The following is a 20,843-nucleotide window of genomic DNA, read 5'->3' as shown; positions in this document are numbered from 1 at the left end:
GTTAAATCATAAACTAAAATTGTATTAAAACGACACTGTTCACATTGTGTTAAATTGCATTATATGTAATTGATAGACTACATACATTGCTTAATATAATTCACAACAGACTTTATTTGATTATATCATATATCTTAACATACATACATACATACATATATATATATATATATATATATATATATATATATATATATATAAACATATATGTATATATAATATAATGTATCAGGAAATACATGAAGCATGTAAAAAATGTGATCGCCGCCATCGCAAGGTGCATGCCATGAATGGCTTAAATTAGAATGATGGATCGTCAATGCGCGATGCGAAAAATTTGAACATAAATAAATATCAAAAGGTGAGTCTTTTTTAGTTCATTGATTGATTCGTATTATGCAGAAATACAACTTTGTTTTATAAAACAAAGCTTTACTTGCACACAATGCGATTTATTAATCAATGAATTAAAACTCACAGTCACAATATATAAACATCAAAACAAAATATACATTTGGCGCTTTCGCACTAATAAACTTAATCACCTATTTCCTAGGATCACAGTTACATACACACATTCGTAATATGTGTAGATTAGTACACACTGTTTGCTTTTTCTCGTCGAGGATATGTTGAAACGCGTTACCCTCGCGTTTGTACATCGTCCTAAAATAAATGAATCTAAATAAAAACAATATCTAAAAAAATCTATGACTAGGCGATATCTCTCTGTCTTCGATGGCGCCGCTAGCGATAATACTACTGTCGCATGTTTCGATAAAAATGAAGTATTCTCGGGTAAACTTTGATTAAAAGTAACTTTACAAGCGCGTTATAATATGCATATTACATCATACGACTTAAAAACAATTTTAATACACTGTACATCACTTGTTTCGTCCCCGGGGTATTTAAGTATAATTTGAACTTTTCAACTTGTCCTCGCAACTTGTTCATCTTCGTGTCACGTTCGAGGGTGAGATTACAGTTACGTTTGCTGCTGTTCGGATGGGATCACGGTTACAATTACGATCGCGAAAGGTTGTCGAGAAGAGGGGCTAAGTTTGAACGCTGCGTACACACGCTCGAGGTACTAGACCTCTTCGTTCACCTTTCGCGCACAGTAACCACTTATTGTCCACTTCCAATATTACTTTCAGTCTTTCACCCTCCGTGAACGAGAGGTGACCGGTGTCCGACGGTATCCTGTGAGTGAGAGTACGGACTTCTCTGCAATCGAGACGCGCGAATCGTTATCGTACGTATCTAAAGATAAAGAGAGCAAAAGAAAAAAAGCTAAAATATAAAACAGAAATAACACAAAAGCGTAGTGTAAACAAACATACAAATAAAACTTATATTGCTTCACTTGTAATATCGCTCGTACAGATGAATAATATTGGCAACCAATGTAAAATTCGAACCAAAAGAATAGTGTTGGGCAAAATTTAATTAATTCATCAATAAATAATTTGGACTAAAAATTTAATTTTTAGTTATAAACGATATAAACTATTGAAATTTTTCTTGAGATATAAATTAACCATTTTTTTAATCAATAAAATGAATGAATTAAAATAAATTGTTGCAATAAATTATAATTATGCCTATTATTAATTTTTAGTCGATTATGTTAGTTAACAAATAAATTAATCGATTAATGCCCAACACTGGAAAGATAATAGAAAAATTTAAAAAAAAAAAAACTAATACATGTGTGCTCGTAAAATATTCGATACTCACTTGTGTGAATGTTTCGAAACTGGCGTTTTTGAAACAGTGGTAACAGTTGGTCGCGGTAGAGAGGTCGAAACGGCTCGTCTGTGAGGCGAGACTAGATTCTTGTCACTGGACGTTGCTCCGTGCGATTTGTATGGTAAAGAACTCGGACGTGCTGTGTGAGTTCGCGTTATGCCTAGAGTATCCTGATCAACGCGACTGGTACGACGCGTCACATCTCTCGCTTTTGCATCCGTAGGTTTCTTTAGAGTTGTCTTTGCTGTAGGAAGGTTCGCGGGTTTCTTTAACGAAGAGATTCCCGGAGATACAGGCGATTTCGATGCTTTCCCAAGATTCGTCGCGACATTAGATTGCTTCACTGGTGACGTGAGCAATCTAGGTATTTTGGACTTTCCCAACGCTCCATATGTTCGTACTGGTGAAGGGGGAGTCATCACAGTAGGTTGAGTTTTATTGCCTTCCTTACCAATCATCAATTCCCATTTTTCTTGCAGCTTTTTGAACTTTGTTTCGGTAGGGACACCATTGTCGTTACTCGATTTAGTATCGGGACTGAACAGTTTAGATTGCGGCTGCTGCTTGCTTGCCTTCTTACTTAAAGGGGAATGTTCTAGACTATCCGTGTAATCTTCGGAATCTTCGGAAGTCAATTTGTCCAATGCGTAGAACGCCTTCGGATTTATGGCACTGAAACGTTTCTTCGCATTCTGAATATCGCCTTTATGCACGATGCTATATTTATCATCCATGTTGTAAGCGATGCAAGACTTTGGTCTTGTCTTTTTTGGACTGGGAACCATCCCGCGAGATTCCATTTCGTCACTTTCGAGGTCTTTCATAGTCAAATCGGTATTTCTAAAGCTCATGGCATTCATAGTATAATTATTCAAATTTCCAAAACTGTTTTGCAGTTGCCGATACTGATATAGAAGATCCAAATGAAATGGACAGAATGCAAGCGGATTCAGGATGTATAATAACGAATCAACAACTTCTCGGACATTGGCATTGGCCAAAGCCGCGACGAATAAACTGTTGTTACTGTAATGTTTCCGTAAAATTGATTCACGCGTACATAAATAAGCAAACCATGCATCCAATGCTCTTAAATTTAGCAAGCCAAATACAAATGCGTGGAACTTTAACATTCCTTCTGTAATAACATCTTCGCCATTAATTCTCTGCACCAATTCGTTCAGCGTCTTTGTAAGAGGTCCTTGTTGAGAACTCGCTTCGACGACCTGCCAAACGCTATTAGCAATTGGTCCGAAAGTAGAATTCAAATGGGGTTTCAAGCCATCTGACATAATAGCGTATAAAGCCGGACACAAATTACTAAGGCAGATCTGCGCGCACTCATTTCTTTCGTTAGAATTCGGACGACTATGATTCGAATCAGCGTTCCAATACTTCAATAAAAGATCCACTGCTCTATTTACAGACAACACCATTTTTTTCTTCTCTTCCAACTCTATCAATCTATCCTCAGCTGCCTGCTCGTGATTTTGCTCATTTACGATAGCATTCAAATTATTTAGCTTAGTGTCCAGCTTTTTTCTTTGATGTAAAGCAAAACTGACGGTTTTTCTTTGCGACTCCCCCATATCAATATTTTTAACAAGTGGATCCTTGTTCATCCTCAAAGCCAAAAACTTCCTTACGTACGATCTCACTTTAACTTCATTGTCAATATCTCCGTCGCTGCTTTGCGACGAGATTGCACTGCGTTTCAAATATTCTTCTAATTGCTTGATGTCATCCTCGCTGTGTTGAGAAGTTTCCGACTCCACATTTGTATTATTCGTAATGTCGTTTAATTTTTCCTTAAGATACCTCTCCGCTTCCGTCTCGTCGACATCTTTCTCCGAATCGATTGTTCTTTCGCGGCATAATAACTGCAAATCATTATTCATATAATATGGCTCTTGCAAGGACATTCTCTTGTTTACTTCCACAGATTCTTCCGATTGTTCGCCCACATCTCCCATCTCAAACATACTGTACCGTTTACTCGCGAGAACCTTGTTCTTTCGCAAGATGCTCCTCGGTAACGGTGGTCGTGGTGGTACTCTGCCGTTATTGAAATCAGCTTCACCCTCACCTTGCGGCAATGATACAGATCGCTTTGGAAGAGACGGATACGCCTGCCTCGTTTGATTGAGTCTGTGCATCTTCTTATCATTGTTCATCAAACCGGCTTCCGAGCTAATACTGTCATAGCGATATAAATATAACGGATTGATCGCGTTGTTCGATAATGGCTGCTGATTCGTCGAGGAGTCGGTTAAAATCGTCGACGAGCCTCTATATCCGGAAGATGGCTGCGTCGCAGTGCTGCTCGTTGATGAAGTGTTCGGTATAATTTCACTGATCGGCCGTGTCCTATGACGCATCGGTGGAGACAAACAGAACAGAGGTCGCTTGACTTCCTCATTGATATTGATGTATCTCGATACTTCCGGTACGTCGTGCAAGATTTTTTTGTATTCATAAGGCAGGAGGAATGTCAGCGACTCCCAGTCCTTTACATGCGCAAATCCGCGCTGTCGTAAAGCGTCAATATCGTTACATGAAAATGGTCTACCGGAACGAACGGTGCGTTTCCACTCCATTTTATTTCTGTCAAATGTGTGCGGTTTTAACGCGACGTTATCAATTTTGGTATCTCTGATCTTGAGAAACGACAGGTCGGGCAATGTATAATTAGGATACACAACGTACACGGGCTTCTTGTTGATTATTGTTTCTTGAAAAAGAGGACCGTGTTTCTCCTTCAGCGAGGTAAATATTAGAGAAGTTTGAGCCGCGTTATCCTCCATCTCTGCACTCGCTTGTATTCCTGTTGTTCGACAAATTGGGTGTTTCTTTTCCATTAAGTCAGCCCATCCGTGCTTCTGTTCAAACGGACTATTGATATCGAAACTCTGCTGATCGCTCGTAGAACCCGATTTGGACATACTCTCCGAAAGTTCTTCCACCGATGCGGATGACGTCATTTCGACTTTATCATCTTTGTTCCGTGCCGCACACTTTAAAACGTTCAAGCTATCCCTCTGACTTTCCATATCAATATTATTAGCCATGTCGCGCTTGATCCAATTTATAGAGAAATCGTTTTCAGGTACGCGACGCTCGCAGATGTCCTGACCATTTTGCCGTTGTATCTGAGTGTTTGTGTTCGTCGCGCTGTCGCTGCCGCTGTTACTAGTGGGCCAACCACCATTGTCGCTAACGGAATCAGACTGGTCCAAGGTAAGACTCATTCCCTCTACGCTCATGCTCTTTTGCTTCATGAACAGTCTGACAAGACTTAGATTTTGCAGCTTCTTTGCACCAGTATTTTCCCCGTTGTCCGAACTATCCGCGTTTGTCGAACGACTCATAGCGGATCCAGAACTGTGCAACCGCTGCATATGATTGCTTGATTCAGCGGAATCAACCTATAAAAATAAAATTAATTACGAGATTATGCAAAGTACTGATTATTAAGTCGCGTAAATAAATTTATTTGTATCTACACTTACACTAAAATTAAGAGGTATATTTGTATGCTGGAATTCATGAACGCGAGACAGATCCGGTAAACTTTGACTCCGCTTATTCATCCCACCGAGCGTCAGATTAGCACTACTATGTGAGATATCTGGTATCGTATTATTGTTACCAGAAGGATGACGAGTTATTACTTTGTTCATAGAGGAATGTTTTAGATTGCTCCATGTCGTATATATCTTTGAGTCTGAACATGCCATTGACATATCCAACATTGCTTTCATGTCTTTCGATTTATCATAAAATACATCTGGTGATTCATACATCTTGTGCTTGTCTAAAAATAATAATGAGCAATTAAAGAAATACAGAAAAAAATGTGGACAAATTTCAAGATAAATTATTTTCAATTACACAGAAAAAAAAGAACATTTTTAAAATACCTTTATTTTTTAATATAATTCCTCGCTTAAATAAATCCCTAAACTCTCTGATAAAAATTTTAATGATAAATTCCTTGTAATATCTTAAGAAAAAAATATTAGTCCTGTCATTCGTAATCTTGAAATTCGTCCCATTTAAAAAACTATTATAGCCTCGACATATTAATATTTAATACTGTTTTTTTTCTAGTAAACATTTGAAAATAATTTGTATTATTCTGTGTTTCTATATACATTACCATGATTTTCAAAATCTTGAGAGCCATCCGAATACATAGTCATGCTGCCTTCAAAAGCAATAGTGTAATTGTTTTTATTATTCGTTTGACAAGTGAGTAACATGTCTTCACAGTCCAGCGAATCTACGCTGTAACTACCACCTGGTGGTAGCATTGGGGTCTCTTTTACTGGAGAAAATAGCAACGACGACTTGCATATGGATATCGTATCGGTGGTAGAACATGCAGAATCTTCTCCCTTTGAATAATAATACATAATTGATACATACTTGTAGAATTATAAAATTAATTTTTTTATAATACACATCTATGTAGTACTAGCCGAGACTTTAATTAAGATTAAATAAGATTTTGTAGGATTATTGCATCAGTTGTTAAACAAATATCAGTAAATGATTGTTTAAGAAAAATATTAAAATAATAAGACTTCAAAATAATGAATTACAAATTAATATTTTTTATATCTAATTTTTATACAAATTTGATTGAAATATTTATATCATTTTGTTTACTTAAAAATGTAATTATGATGTTACTTTTATTTGTTCATCGACTGGTTTAATTTCTTATTTAATCATTAATTGATGTAGTGACCCTAATTAAGTTATTGGCTAGAAACTTATTAGAAATTATTAAAATTTCATTAATATTAACTAAATTTAACTGAAGGATTTTTTACAAAAACCAAACAAGTTTTAACAAAATTTGGACTATATAATATTTTCTGTCAATAGTATCACATCACGAACAATTTTGTTTTGATGTCAAATCAAATCGAAAATAAGAAGAATGTAAATATAAATAGGTAAAAAATATAAAATTTTCGCAAGAACCAAACAAATCCAAAAGTTTGTTTTTCTTTTTTAAATAAATCATCAAAATATTAATCAAAGCCTGCAGCTTTGTTCTTATACCTAAATGTCTGAAGAAAAATTATCCTATTTATACAATAACTGGTTTAAAAATGAGAAGTTTTTTATTAGCTAAAAATTTAACTTTTGGACTTTTTTGATTTTTCTCAAGAAATCCTTCAATTATTACAACACACTTTTATAGCCATGCAAAAAATATAAAGTGGACATAAGATTGTTAATAAGTTTTATTAAATGTCAGATGTATGGGGAACACAGTTTACAGCAATTGGGTTCGTGCTTTCGTCAGCCGTTGTCATACCTGACTACTGGTATGAGGGCTGATGGAGGAACCGATGTCAAGCTTTTCCATGACAGATCCAGATATACTGGCATACTGTTCCCTTTGACAGTTAAACTGTGGCGATAATGGAATACATACGAGACTTAGAATATTATATATAAAAAATTTTAAACTAAAACAACGCGAAAGTGAGCAAAATTGAATTTCTATTTTAATATGAAATTCTATGTGAACTGTCGCAAGATGATAACATAAATATGAAACTGATCTCAAGTAGCGAGTATGGTCATTTTGAAATCATTAGTTAATTATTTTTAATTATTGACGTTACATTACTTTGTACCAATATTTACCAGCCAGATAGTTTACTATTTAATCGATGATGTACTAGCAATATTATTAATCACCAATTTAGTGCATTCAGTATTATAATTGCATACTAAAAAACTAAATAGCAGTCAAATATAGATCCAATGAAATATGAAAATGACATACTTTCTACATCTATGTAACATATGTGGCTATAGCAAATTCATATCACTTTTACAATATGTGGATGTCATTTTTAACATCGTCATAAATGACTAATTAATGACGTTAGAGGCATCTCGTGTATGGAAATATTATAGTTTCCATGATATGCATCCTCATATTTGGCATCCGTCAATTTACATTTGCTTTGAATAAAGTTGCAATAATAAGAATTAATTTATGTTGTCTTTACCTCAGAATGCTGAACTGGTTCCGTGCACATGACTGGCAGAGCTGTAAGGAGGGTGTGAATATCCGCTGTGCGAAAGCTCTCCATGTCGATCTCTGCCAGATTAGCGTCCAAATTACGAGCAAGGTCGTCGTAATAGCCCAGATCCTTGGGAGTGTAGGATGCGGAAAGCGATGAGAGGACACTGGGATGGATATGCAAACCTCCATCTCTATAGCTGTAAGTTAAGTATGTGTCAAGGCTACAATAGTATCGCCAAAACAAACAGTTAAGTGGCAGAACACTTACCCATAATCAATAAACCATTGATATTCAACATTGTCCTGAATAAACTCCGAGCCGACCAGATCCTGCTGAATGGAATCTGTCGCCGGGTTGGAATTGCAATCCGAACCTGGCGTCTGTGGCTCTTCCATCATCACTGTTACGCCTTCTCCTGCGACTGCAGAGGAATTTGGGTCATCGTACAGCGAGAAAAGTAAACGTGTTTATATAATCCAGTACATAAAGACGCATGTCATAACCAAGTGTATGGTAAATTCCAAGGTAGGTGCGTAACGCAATTTCGCTTCCCACGTAAAGTCATTGAATGAACGATCGCGAAGAGGCGCGGTGAAGGTATGCGAATTGAAGAAGCGACGAGTTCGCTTCGCGACACTCGAGAGGGGTTTGCGGGGATTACTTACGGGGGTTGTTTACGTCGTGATTTTCAGCGATATTGGTAAGAACGTAGTAAGACTCACGGACGGTTCATCGGCTCGCGTCATAAAAGTCGCGGAAAGGTACGACTCGCGCATCGTAAGACTTTCGTAACCTCAGTCCCACGTAGCGCGCGCCTCGGAGCATCTCCCTCTTTCTCCCTTCTACTCGGCAACCTGGAGCGAACGATTCCGCGCACTCGCAGCGCACGTAATCGCGGCGATTCCTGGGGATTCCGTCCGGGAGCGACTCGTCGCATTTACAATCACGGTCAATCACGGTTATGGTCACGCGTATTCACGCGTATTCTGCGAGACCCAGCGAGACCGACACGAGAAGACGTCACCGCTGCACTTACTGCACTGCACGCAGCAATTGCACGCTCTTCCTTGCACCTTTTCGCGTCTTCTCTGCACAGTCTGCACTTGACGCGAGAGACACACTCGAGCACGTCAGTTGTTCGGATATTGATCCCTTCCCCCTTCCCCCTTCCCTTCTCTCGCATTAATCGACGTTCCAACTTCCAACGTGTAAATAGAGATTCGGAATTTAAGTAAGTATACGAAACAGCTGTCGTTTGATTACGTTTGATTTTATCCCACCACATCTTGAATCATCGCAAGGAGAGGCAGAAAAGTTCGTTGTACAATCGAGTGGAATTCGATTTATTCCTTTCAATCCTTTGCGCACTTGCTGCAACTCGTGCTTCTTTTTTTTCAACCCCCATCAAAATATATTATTGTACGTATATGAATCTATTAAGATCAAATGCAAAAAGTACAACGAAAAATAAGAAAAAAATTATATTTGTTTTGTTCGCGCGCTTTTAATCGCATTTAAAAAAATCTTCCGCATTTAATTTCTTTGACTGCTAAATTTTTTTTAGTATTCAAATAGAAAATTCATTTCAATTTGATTCAACCTTGCAAAAATCTACATTTCTGTAAGTAATTAATTAATAAATTATTTTCCCTACGATGAAAAAAATAGTGCTTTGACGAGTGAGAAATAATAATGGAATCGACATCGAATCGATTATTAATATCGATTCGTCGCATTGATCGTTTCGATGTCGATTCGATAGGTGATTTTTCGTTGGGCACAGTGGGGCACAGTGACGGCAGTGACCAGCAGCGACTGGTGACGGCACTGTCCTACATTAAGCGCGGAATTACATCGAATTGAATCCAAGTAGATATGGTAGATATGTTAGCGCGGGAAACGAGGGCGTAACGCGAACGCTCGGCGCAACGGGATCTGCGGGATGCGATGGGGTACGTCCTTACGTTTTCGTCCGATGTATTTATTATCGTCGTAGGATTGGCGGGATTGGCGACGAAGGCGCCTACACGAACTCTCGTATCGCCTGCATCGGCCGCACCGCCTGTCGCAGCAAGTGGCTGCTGGCGGCAGCGGCGGCGGCGGCGGCTGTCGGCCCACGGAGATCTCTGCTATCTTCATGACGATGCACAGCAGCAGCACTAACATCATTCGTCGACGAGTACGAGATTCGTGCCCCCGGCCGCTGCCTATGCCATATTAGTGTGTTTCCGTTCGCGCGCGCACAATTAGTGAGTCACCGTCGTCGCGATCAGCCGCGATCGTCCGAACTCCGAACTCGCAGCAGCGATACTCGCGAGGATAAATGCTCTATGCTATTTCTTTTAGCACGCCGCGACGAGCGGCCACGTGAGACGTTGCATCTTCTAACTTTATCTTTAATTCCAGGTTTCGTCGTTTCTTTCAACTTTCTTGTCTTCCGCGAGGCCCGCGGTCACATCCTTGAGCGTCTACGGGACGTCGCCGACATTGGGCGCGGCGAGGGAGAGAAGAGATGCGTATCGGAATTAATTATCTGGAATATCAGAATTCTTGCGGCTTAGCCACATTCTGTTTAAGATCATTCGCTGTGGATGGTTTCAGCTTACGTTTTGAACTTTCCGTTCGCTCGCACTCTCCAAATATATCACGGTCAAAATGAGAGGCGCCGACTTAAATAAACATGAGATTATAAAATTTTGCAGTTTTGTACAAGTATATAATATTACGCGTACAAATATATAATATTACGCGTCAAAGTTTATTAATAGTAAATTATGAAACCGAGCGTTAAATGTTAAACGTTCAGATATTTATCTCTCTACGACTACACTAAAAAAATTTTTTTTATGTTTAAGTAAATATATTTATTTTAACACACTGAGAAAAAAAATTTGCTGAAAAACTAAAATATTCAGCTTGATACGTTCAACTACATTTTGAGTTGGTTTAGTCAATTTTTTATCAAAAAATGTTAATGATTGACATAAATTATATTTTTTTTGTGCAACTAAGTAATTGTTGAATCAATCTAATATTTAGTCGAACTAAATTAAATAATTTAGTTTATCAAAAAATTTTTTTCTTAATGCATTATTCATTTGATTTAAAAAAATATTTCCCAAGTTTAAAAATAATTTTATACTAGCTCATATTTATTTACATCAAGAAAATGATATTAAAATAAATATATACTTAAAAAAACTTTTTTAGTGCATCTTCGGGCATCATTAAACATGTTTGATAGTCACAAAGTTTTATTTACGTCAAAAATCCGTAATAAAATCTGTAATTGCGAAGGCAATCTGTCAACAGAAAAGAATTAGTATCGAATGAACAATTTATTGTTTCATATAAGCAAGAATATGAAATCTTGAAAAAATTTGATAAACAAAATTTCTTCATGTAAGCAAATTACGTCTGTTTAATATTATTAAATTTTTTCAAGAACATTTATATTTTTGCTTACTTATATGAAACAATAAATTGTTGATTTAATACTAGTTTTTTTTTGTCTGTGTTAGAAGTCCAATTTTCTTTAATTTCGGAAAGAAGAGTGAAAACGTTAGAGAGGTAATTCTACTGGAACATTCTGCGCGGAAATTCCGTTTGGTAGATTGGCAATTTCGAATCTGTTAGCAAGATAGAGCGAAATTACTCGCGGAGAGAACTCGGGCTAGCGAACGGGAAGTTCCAGTTATTGTAATCGATCGACAGTCATGAACGATCTCGCGATGAGTTTTAGTACACATTCCACCGTATTTGCTTCGACAATTAGCAATTTTTGGCGTACTAAAGACACGTTGATTCAAACGACACGATTCTCTAAAGGAAATTGTCTAACTTGAATTTTAGAGACATCCTCTACAGATAAAGAAAATATCAATTCTTTTGGTAGGAAAAACGTTTACTTGATTTTTTCTTCTCGTAAATAACTAGATTATCTTAAAAAAATTTTCTTGATAATTGTCTTAAAATATATTCATCACAAATTTTAAAAAAATTTATTTATATACTGAAAAAAAGAATTTATATTCTTTCGAAGAATATTATAAAATTGTATCAAAGAAAAGTCAGAATAAGTATTGAATTTTTGTTTTAACGTAATATTTTTGATTGAATAAATTATTAGAATTCAGAATATATTTTGAATAAATTTGATGTTTATAAACTGATGAAATATTTGAAATAAGTAGGGTTGAGTAAGTTGATATATTTTTTTAACTGAATGAAGTTATGGAATTATGTGGAAATGTATTGTTTCTCTTATAATTTTTTTTCTTTTACATAGATAAATTTTTAACTTAGAAAAAAGTTATTAAAGTTTACATACTTAAAAAATAACTAGTTAAAGTTAAAAATTAAATCATTAAAACTTGACCAAGTTAAGTTAAAAATTATTAACTTTTTAACTTTTAAACTAGTACTACCGAACCTTAGAAAGTAATAAGTAATATCTGTTTTAAAATAAATAACAAGTATATTTTAAGATTATTAAGAAAATATTTGGAAAGATAAGCGTTACTTAAAAGAAAAAAGAACTACAAATTGAATAATTGCTTCTCTTGGCAGGAGAATGACATTCTTCTATTTTTTTAGGCTTTTTCTCTACGATGAAGTAATCGTACCAAACAAAAGACAAGACGAAGTCGCGCACCGCACAAAGAGCTCGCACGATTGTGTCCGCGAAACACCCTGGATCGGCTGATCGAGGTGATTGATCACGAGCGCGATCGGCACTCCTCTTGCCGATCAAACCGCACCGGCGCGCGGCGGATGCGACCTACGGCGACGGTCACAACCGATCTTTCCCTCGATTTCTCGCTGGACGATCGATCACTGTTTTTTCACCACCTAGAATCCCACGATCGCGAGAATCGTTTTTCCGCGACAGGCTCTGAATCAGACTGCCGCTCACCCGCGTGTCCCGCGTCTTGCGTGAGGGCGTTTGCACACGGCACCACACGACGCCGGACTCTAATCTCTATTAATAAATGCTCACACTGCCTCTCGTATATACGGGGCGATACGAGCGAGAGTGAGAAAGAAACAGAAAGAGAGAAAGAGAAAGAACGGTCCTGCTCCGAGGGCTCGGCTTCGTGCAAGCGCGACGATCGTGCGGATCTGAGCAGATTGTGGCGTGCCACGACTCGCCGCTGGCGTTTCAGCTACAGCATCCGCTTGCAAAAATGCTGCTCGCTAATGCACCGATTCGTATTTGCCAAGCACGTACGCAAAATCGAAAACTGGAGCGGAGGTATTTACCGTTTGGGGATCAAAACCGTCGCGTAGTGGCCGTAACTTAAAAAAACGCGCGTAAAATTAATTTTTCACTTAATTTATTACATATATATGTATTTAAATTGGAAATTTTATGTTTTAAGGTCACTAAATAAAAATAAACATATTTTAAATATTAAAAATTTTTTAAATATAATATTTGAATTTTTACAGTATAGATAATTATTAAATAAATTAGTATTCTTAAATAATACTAATTGTTTTGACTTTTTTTAATAATTTTAAAATTAATTATGTAGATATTATTTTAATAAATTAAAATACACCAAATGATTTCATATAAAAACAGTTTTGTAAAATATTATTCCTTTTGCGGTATATACAGAGTTTATATGAAACAATTTATATTTAAAAACTATTATAAATATTGAAAACAAAATTAAGTAAAAAATATTTTAAAATTATATATATATATATATATATATATATATATATAAAAATGTAATTTTTTTTTTTTTTGAAAGTACTATGATTTTTAAAAAAACTTTCATATATTAATATGCATACTTGCAGTTATATTAGCTAATTTTAAATTTCTTGTTTGAAATGACCTTTCTATCTTATTCAGAAATCCCAAAAACTCAGAATTTTCAATTTTAATATTATAAATATTAAATAATTAATTTTGCGCGTGTTTTAATGCACGTTTGAACAGTCGTAGTTGTGGCTCATTTTACCTGGGAAAAGGTTACATTTCGTCAAAAATTCTTATGAAAAATTATCGATATTGTTACGATGTTTTTAGCAAAACTACGCGAGTTTTCTTTAAGTATAGCGTGTTCTCGTTCTTGTACGATCTGCACGCGACGTCGCGTTCAATCACGTTTGCATACCCCCCCGGAAATGCAGGGAGAAAAGACACGCTATTTGAAAGCCTTATTCGCCCTCGGTGTCGAGGAAGCGATCGAAATTTAGGCTTTATTCGACGAGTGCCTGCTTAATTCTTGTTCGAAGATTTAACATTAGCGATACCAAATAAATACAAGACGTAGGAAAATCTCTTAAATTTTTACGGATTACGTGTAAATTTAAAATAAAATCTGCCAAATGTTTTCTTATCATCAGCATTTTTATCACAATTACAATCGTCTCTTTAGATACTGCAGAATTGAATCATTCAAATATATCCGAGAATCACCACTGACGTATGTATAGTTCATTTATTAAATGCTGATAACGCGCTTACAGGTAGATATTTACAAAATTGTTCATCACGATTGCTATCTTTAAGAATCACAAAGATATATATTGCATTGCGAGTTTTATCTTATATTTTAAATTGTACATAATTTTGTATTATATACGTGAATCATGTGTTATATCGCAAACATTTTGAGTTACACGTAATTTAAAATTTTACTCGATTTAAAACACAATGCATAATAAAACTGTCAAAAGTTACTTTAAAGAGAAATAAATAGCAGTCATATAAAATTACAAATCGCAGGCAATTTTGCGATTAAAAATCCAATTGCGTATTGCACTCTGTGACTCAAAAAAAATCACGGTGCTTGCGATATATCACACATCTCTTGCAAATTAATTGATCTGCGCGTTCCAGGTTTTCTTGTCGCGCGCAAAATCTATTGACATCTGCTGATAAATAAGAGTGTCTGACTTACCAATCTGATTTGCGTAAAGATCAGACGACGTCCGTCAATGACACCTGAAAGTAATCATTTATTTGTCTCACACGTTTCTCCATAAATGGAACTTAAATATATTGCACAGAATTGTTTAGATTTTACATTGACTAGGGTAATTTTACCTACACGTCGATTGCGCTTTAATCTTTCAAATGAACAAATCATTGAGATGATAGAGAGGAATATTATAATTAAGCAGCGAGATGACAAAAGTTATGAAAGGAAGTGCAAACCTGTTCGCCCGGTCGACAGGATCCAAGCAGGGAAACGACGATCGTTTTCAGACGACTTTGCTCGATGATAATCGGCGTATAAAGTATTTTACGTCACAAGCTTCCATAACTTCGTCCGGTACGTTAGCCGCGTGAATGACGTTAATGATGACGCTGCAAGTAGGGACAATGGAACGTATAGCGATTAAAGGTGCTAAACAGGAAGTCGTTGCCTAGCTTCTTGAACACGACCCGACCAGGCACGTAAATATTTTAATAAAATGCGACGTGTTATCGCAAACCGCTTCTATCTACATCGTGCTCATTGATACGATAAATTAACGCCTTTCCTTACGATAGAAATGTACGAAAAGGCACGAAACACAAGGGTGTCGTTCGCGACACCGGTAAATCCTCGTCTGCGGCCTAAATAAAATTTAATTCATTCTTTTCTGAAGAAATTCAGAGAAATCGATTGTTTAAATGGAATATATTCTATTTTAAACTGATTTTCAGTTTTACTTAGTCCGCGCCGTTTTTCTCAAGATTCTAACTATTAAAAAATATTTTTAAAAATCGGTTTGAAGTCCAAAAACTAAATTTAAAATCAAAATTATCCATAAATAACTAATTGCAATGCTCTTAGATTTTCAAAGAAAAGAAATGTACTTGATCATTCGTGTCGAGTCGTGTATAACGAGGATTTAAATTTTAAAATGAAGCTACATTAATGCAAACGGTCTTTGTTATTAAAAGTGTGACTTTAATCATTACAGTGTCGGAACCCGCGGATGGTCGATAGCTGCCGCTGTCTGGAAGCACGGTGAGACGCGATACATCTCGATGCATTTTTAAATCCAAACTCTCCGTGGGACCGATATTTTTAGATGCTGCGATCACGATCAGCTTGTATATGAGCGCGGCACTGGCTTCGGAATCCTTGTGACTATAAATTAACGTGTAATAATGATTTGTCTGTCTCTTCGTAATGCTACTCATTGTCAGTCCGAAATAATCATTCGAAAGAATGTCGTTTTGATGTCATTGTTGTCAAGACAACAAATATTGGAATGTTGTCGAAACTTGCATCGAAACTTTGACCTTTTCAAATTACAAAAAGTTGCGTATATAGGAGTGTAACAGGAGAGTGACATATTTTTTCGATATTTTTAGTGTGTATATGTGATATATAAATCTTGTCAATAACTCTCCACCATCGTTTTGAAAGATTGATTCAAGAATTTATTTTCAACTTGAAAATTAATCGAAATTGTAATTAAAAAAAAAATCTATTGAAATCAACAGAAATTTTGACTAATCGCCATTGAAACGACTTCTTTTTGAGGATATATTTCTAACTAGGTATTAGATAAAGAAATTGGAACCAATTCTTTCAAACTGATCTATTTTACAAAGAAACTGAAATTTCAGGAAAGCATCTTTTACAAGACGACAGAGTCATCCGAAGAAATATAAGAGAACTCGTCTTTGAACTTGAATCAGAAGCTTAGATGTGTATAAAACATTTGATTTGGTAATCGTTACAAAGATTTATGGCTCGGAAATGGAAATAGGAAGAAATGGTAAGGTAATAATTTATGCAATTGTTATGTTACACCAAATTAAATTCCGTGCGAGTGAACGTTTTCGAATTTAGAATCGTCTAGAAGAAAATCGATATTTTATTTTCGTTGAGAAAAACAGTCGGAGCTGCGGCTATACGAGAATCGAATCGTTTTCCCTGCCTTTCCGCTTGCATGATACGTCGCAAGATTTTTCGACGCGGTTGCTCGACGCGTCGCAGTGGGTTCTCAAAGATTGAATAAAGAGTCTCATCCACCGCCGCCTGGCCGCCGGTTTAAAGGGTATCTCCTCATCGATTTTACAGAGGACTTTCGAGGTCAATGACGTATCACTCTCGCACATCTCTCGATGATTCTTGAAAGCGCGAAAGGGGAAGAAAGAGAGAAGGATGATTCGATACGCGAAATCGCATGGTTCTCGCGGCAACGACGCGCGAAATCGCGATTTCGCGCGAAAAAGACGCAAGAGAGAGAACGCAGAAACGCCCACGTACGCTCGCCTCGCTTTGCCTCCGCCTGGCAGAGACTGAAAACCAGTCGATATTAGAAGCTACCAACATACTCACGTTCATGACGAAGGGAGCAGCTGATGTGCCGCTTGCACAATCGACGCGTACGTTTAGGACATCGCGGCTCGTTGGCTCCTTCGTTGAACAATGATTTGATTCGATCGACAGCAGCGTACGTCGCGCGTTAGCGCGTCTGGCAGATTATCGGATCTCGAGACGAGGCACACTTTCGTAAATGTATATTCCGAGTCACTGGAATCGAAGCCAGAACCCCTCCCTGGTCACGACACCCTCGTGCGACCGCGACCGCGCATGCCTCTGCGAAAAGGGGATGATCCCTCTTTTCGCCCCGAGCCTCTCTAGCTTCCTTCGTGCGCCCACGAAGGAAGAAACGTGAAAACGATTGTCCATCTAGAATTGATAAGTCGGCTTTTCTTGCACTTACATGCGACAGTTAAGATTGGCAAAATTTTATATTTTTAAATCAAGTCCTTAAAGCTAATAGTAAAAGATGATATTTTTTTGCAAAATTGATTTTTTTTATTAAAGAGGATCAAATAGAAAACAATAAGAGAGTCTTGTTCATTAAACGAATCAATCGAGAAAGTGTTTTCCAATTTAAACTGTCCAAAATAAAATCTATAATAGAATTAGGATTCGACGTAGTAAATAAATTAGCTTTTTATTACAAAATGTTGAATAGTAAACGCGAAATAGATCTACTGATAAACATTTTCATTCTACTACTATTGTTTTTCTCATTAAACTAAAAATTAATGTAAATCTTAGTAATATTTATATAACCAAAGTTTGTTAAAAAAAAGTTTTTCACATATTTGCATTTAAAAAGATTTTATTATAAGGTTTCATTATTGTTAGTTTTTTGCTATTATGGTGAGTTTTACTTTTCTCTAAACCATAGCGATTAATAATTTAATAATTAAATTACGAATGATTAATTAAAGAAAAAAAGATATCCTTTTGTAAATATATTTTAATGTTAGTCATTTTTAGTTTTTGCTAGTTTATTCTGTAGGATACAATCCGAGGTAGAAAATTCGAAATTTATTCAATGATTTTTTCCACTTATTCAACATTTTTGGCCCTGTCGACAATGGTACTGATGAATTATGATATATGTATTTATATTTCCTATTTTATTTAATTCTTGTAGAAACGTAATTGCTCACATTGTGATAAAAAAGAAAAAAAGTTAAGAAAGTTAAAAAAAGATTCGTTTAACATAGGTATAAAGTAGACACAATTATCATTTTATTTTGATGGCGAAATGCTGTTTAATTAATAGATACAATGTTTATTTCTTTAATAGGTACAGTGTTTTTCACGCTGTACTACTTATATATAGATATATACAGCATACAAATCTTACAATTGTGTATATACAATTTCAAGAAATTACAAGCGAAACTACGCGATTTGTTTGACACAATCGCATAGATTGCCATAGATTATCAAATAATTTTTTAACTACATCTAAAATATTTTATTGTTCTAGCGAACAAATGTATACAAGACTAATATACAAGATATCTTTATACAAAAATATAAATTTTCATAATGGTATAAATAACGCACAAGCACAATACTCGAAGACATAGTACTAAATATTTATAGAAAAATAGTCAACTTATGCTAAGTACGCTGAAATGTTCAATCATTCTTATGTATAAACTCTATGTCCTTAATCATCTACACTCTTTTTTCTTAGATGTCTCTTTGTAACTATTGATTATATACACAATTTTCTTTACTATAATCATAATATGAAGGGAGCAATAAACTCACCGAGGTATAGGTTTGGCATCATAAATCAAAGGAATTATACTAAGAAAACGTACATATACAGATATTCTTCTATTTGACGAGATTACATTCCAAAATCGTAAATCAAATGACATTGATATTTCATATTTAAAAAAAATTTTTTTATACAAAATACTTTATCACTAAAAACGATTACAGATACCTCTATTTAAGAAATAATAACATTTTTTTAAAAGATTATCTTAATATAATATTTGCTATTGTAAAATTGATATTTAGCTCAAACACAAATAAACTTTAACAAGTGATTAAAAACCAATATTATTTTCTATTGAAAATATAACTTACAATATTTAATATTATAAAATTAATATTTAATTTAAATCACTGGTCACTTAATCATCTTCATTATAATTTACTAATTAATTTTTAAAATACCGGAAGAAAATCTGAAAATTTGCAAATTGAGATAGTAAATGTAAATAAAAGAATACCTGTACATAAATATGTATACAATAATTCAATAATCATATTTTGTATATATATTGAAGTTATTATAAGAGTATATTATAGATATGTAAAAATTGCTATATTTTATTTCACATTCGTTTCGAATTCTTTGTGCCTAATATTATTCTTATTGTTGTAACTATACGATATAGATATAAATATACGATATAGGATAATGCATAAATGTCGATCGAGAGATCTATCTAGTATCAGGACTTTTGTAACATCCAAAACGTAGCCAAAAGTTCATTCCTGAATAAGATTTGGAGGTAGAGATACAAGGCAAACGTGATTGAGCTAATTGACCATTAGTGATGTCCAAAAAAATATACGTGATGTACAAGAAACATTGCTAAGGAATGCATGATATCGAATACTCCAAATTAGAAAATGAGTCCCTTAATGAGACATTGTTGCGATAATAAGTTACATGATCAGAATTCTCTTAACGTCTAAATACGAGAAATAAATATGTTTAGTGACAAAAGTTTATATTGCTAAACGTATCGTCTATTTTTTGGCGTTTTACGACATCTTCGTCTTCCGAAAATCGCAATGATACAGATGACTATTATCGCAATGAGAACCGCGCTTATAGCCCATACTGCTTTACTAGTACTAATCTTTAATGTATCATTTTCTGTGTCTTCGTTCAAAATATCAGGCTTCGCTGTTGAAGATTTGTCAAAGGAAACTTGAGTTGATAAGTCGGATTCCGAATTTTTCGGCTTATCTTCCACATATATGGACGATTTAGATTCTAAAGATTTTCCTACTTTTGGTTGCATATTTTTCGCGTCACTGTTTGTCTTGTATGACGTCGCTTTTGTTGTTATTCTGCGTGTGGTAGGCGGAGGCATTGTAGTAGGAGTATTGATTTCTCGCAACACATGTTTCTCCAATTCGTCAAGCTCTGTATCAGCAGTCGCACCAGATTTATATTTAAAGATCTCCTCATTTTCTTCAATAAATTCCTCTAGCGGTGAAAAATACAGTATAAGCGAATTCACAGATATATCGTCCATATTGACGAATGTATTAAGAAGGTCTTGCCATTCGCGGGCTCCACTGTGCTGAATCATTTTTCTGTATATAAATATAAAAAAATTCATAAAAGTTTGTTGTGAAAAATTTCTTTCTAGAAATATAGTTAGAACACATGTATGTGTACATTGGTATTTTCATGTTATACTCACATTACATCGTTAGTCATTACTTTTCCATCGATATCGTTGTATCTGACTTCGGTCGAATCCAAATTATATTCGTATAATTGAAAAGCTAGCAGTGTGCCAAGAATTTTACTGCATTGATAAAATATTTTTCATTATCGTTGTATGACAGATTGATAGATGAGATAATTTATATATTTCAAAACATTACTTACGGAAGATATGGTTTATTTCTAATAATATAACTGTCGTCCATGAAGGTTGGAATATCCGTATCAACAGAAGAGATACCTTCATACTCTTCCCTGGCATACATA

The 20,843-nt window shown here is 35.3% G+C and overlaps 3 protein-coding genes and 1 long non-coding RNA gene across 14 annotated transcripts in view; 2 read left to right on the top strand and 2 right to left on the bottom strand.

Moving 5' to 3' along the window:
- Window positions 1–90: 90 nt before the first annotated feature.
- LOC105205667 (putative leucine-rich repeat-containing protein DDB_G0290503) lies at window positions 91–17,348 on the bottom strand. Of its 7 annotated transcripts, XM_026131745.2 has the most exons (10): window positions 17,117–17,346; window positions 14,989–15,141; window positions 14,732–14,775; window positions 8,079–8,232; window positions 7,794–8,007; window positions 7,088–7,183; window positions 5,915–6,152; window positions 5,265–5,569; window positions 1,744–5,180; window positions 91–1,230 (listed from the first exon to the last, which is right to left on the bottom strand). In XM_026131745.2, the coding sequence occupies exons 4-10, from the start codon at window positions 8,207–8,209 to the stop codon at window positions 1,059–1,061; spliced, it is 4,593 nt and encodes a 1,530-aa protein (XP_025987530.2). In that variant the 5' UTR covers window positions 8,210–8,232; window positions 14,732–14,775; window positions 14,989–15,141; window positions 17,117–17,346; the 3' UTR covers window positions 91–1,058. The 7 variants fall into 7 exon arrangements, with proteins under 7 accessions (XP_025987530.2, XP_011173414.2, XP_011173411.2 ...); XM_011175112.3 differs by lacking the exon at window positions 14,989–15,141 and having other exon boundaries at window positions 17,117–17,348; XM_011175109.3 differs by lacking the exons at window positions 14,732–14,775; window positions 14,989–15,141; window positions 17,117–17,346 and adding an exon at window positions 9,776–10,224 and having other exon boundaries at window positions 91–1,266.
- Window positions 8,841–10,345, top strand: LOC120357904. The gene is made up of 2 exons (XR_005574910.1): window positions 8,841–9,763; window positions 10,218–10,345. It is a non-coding gene; the product is annotated as an uncharacterized LOC120357904 (long non-coding RNA).
- Window positions 12,383–20,843, top strand: part of LOC105205664 (sphingosine-1-phosphate phosphatase 1) — a 21,411-nt gene continuing 12,950 nt past the window's right edge. Inside the window, exons 1-2 of one of the 3 annotated variants that reach the window (XM_039449795.1) lie at window positions 12,383–12,521; window positions 15,744–16,550. The gene's annotated coding sequence lies outside the window, so the exon portion shown is untranslated. Of the gene's footprint in view, window positions 12,522–15,562; window positions 16,551–20,843 lie in introns of those variants that run through there. The other 2 variants (XM_039449794.1, XM_026131750.2) reach the window with 2 other exon arrangements.
- The window catches only part of LOC105205666 (angiotensin-converting enzyme 2), a 12,446-nt gene continuing 9,932 nt past the window's right edge, over window positions 18,330–20,843 (bottom strand). For 2 of the 3 annotated variants that reach the window (XM_026131747.2, XM_011175106.3), the window contains exons 11-13: window positions 20,742–20,831; window positions 20,551–20,658; window positions 19,852–20,440 (exon numbers count right to left, since the gene is read on the bottom strand). In XM_026131747.2, the coding sequence (XP_025987532.2) occupies window positions 19,852–20,440; window positions 20,551–20,658; window positions 20,742–20,831 (787 nt within the window). Of the gene's footprint in view, window positions 20,441–20,550; window positions 20,659–20,741; window positions 20,832–20,843 lie in introns of all 3 variants that reach the window. The other variant, XM_026131746.2, reaches the window with a different exon arrangement.

The sequence above is a fragment of the Solenopsis invicta genome, chromosome 5 (genome assembly GCF_016802725.1).
Source record: "Solenopsis invicta isolate M01_SB chromosome 5, UNIL_Sinv_3.0, whole genome shotgun sequence".
NCBI lineage: Eukaryota > Metazoa > Arthropoda > Insecta > Hymenoptera > Formicidae > Solenopsis > Solenopsis invicta.
Note: the sequence above shows the minus strand (reverse complement) of the source record. Positions and strands in the feature narration are given on the sequence as shown.

Coding starts and splice junctions, on each gene's coding strand:
- LOC105205667 (XM_011175107.3), bottom strand. CDS start 9,980: ATGATGTTAGTGCTGCTGCTGTGCATCGTCATGAAGATAGCAGAGATC. Junction 8,233..9,775: donor TAAATACATCGGACGAAAAC/GTAAGGACGTAC, acceptor ATTCCTCTGCAG/TCGCAGGAGAAGGCGTAACA. Junction 1,231..1,743: donor GTTTCGAAACATTCACACAA/GTGAGTATCGAA, acceptor TCTCGATTGCAG/AGAAGTCCGTACTCTCACTC.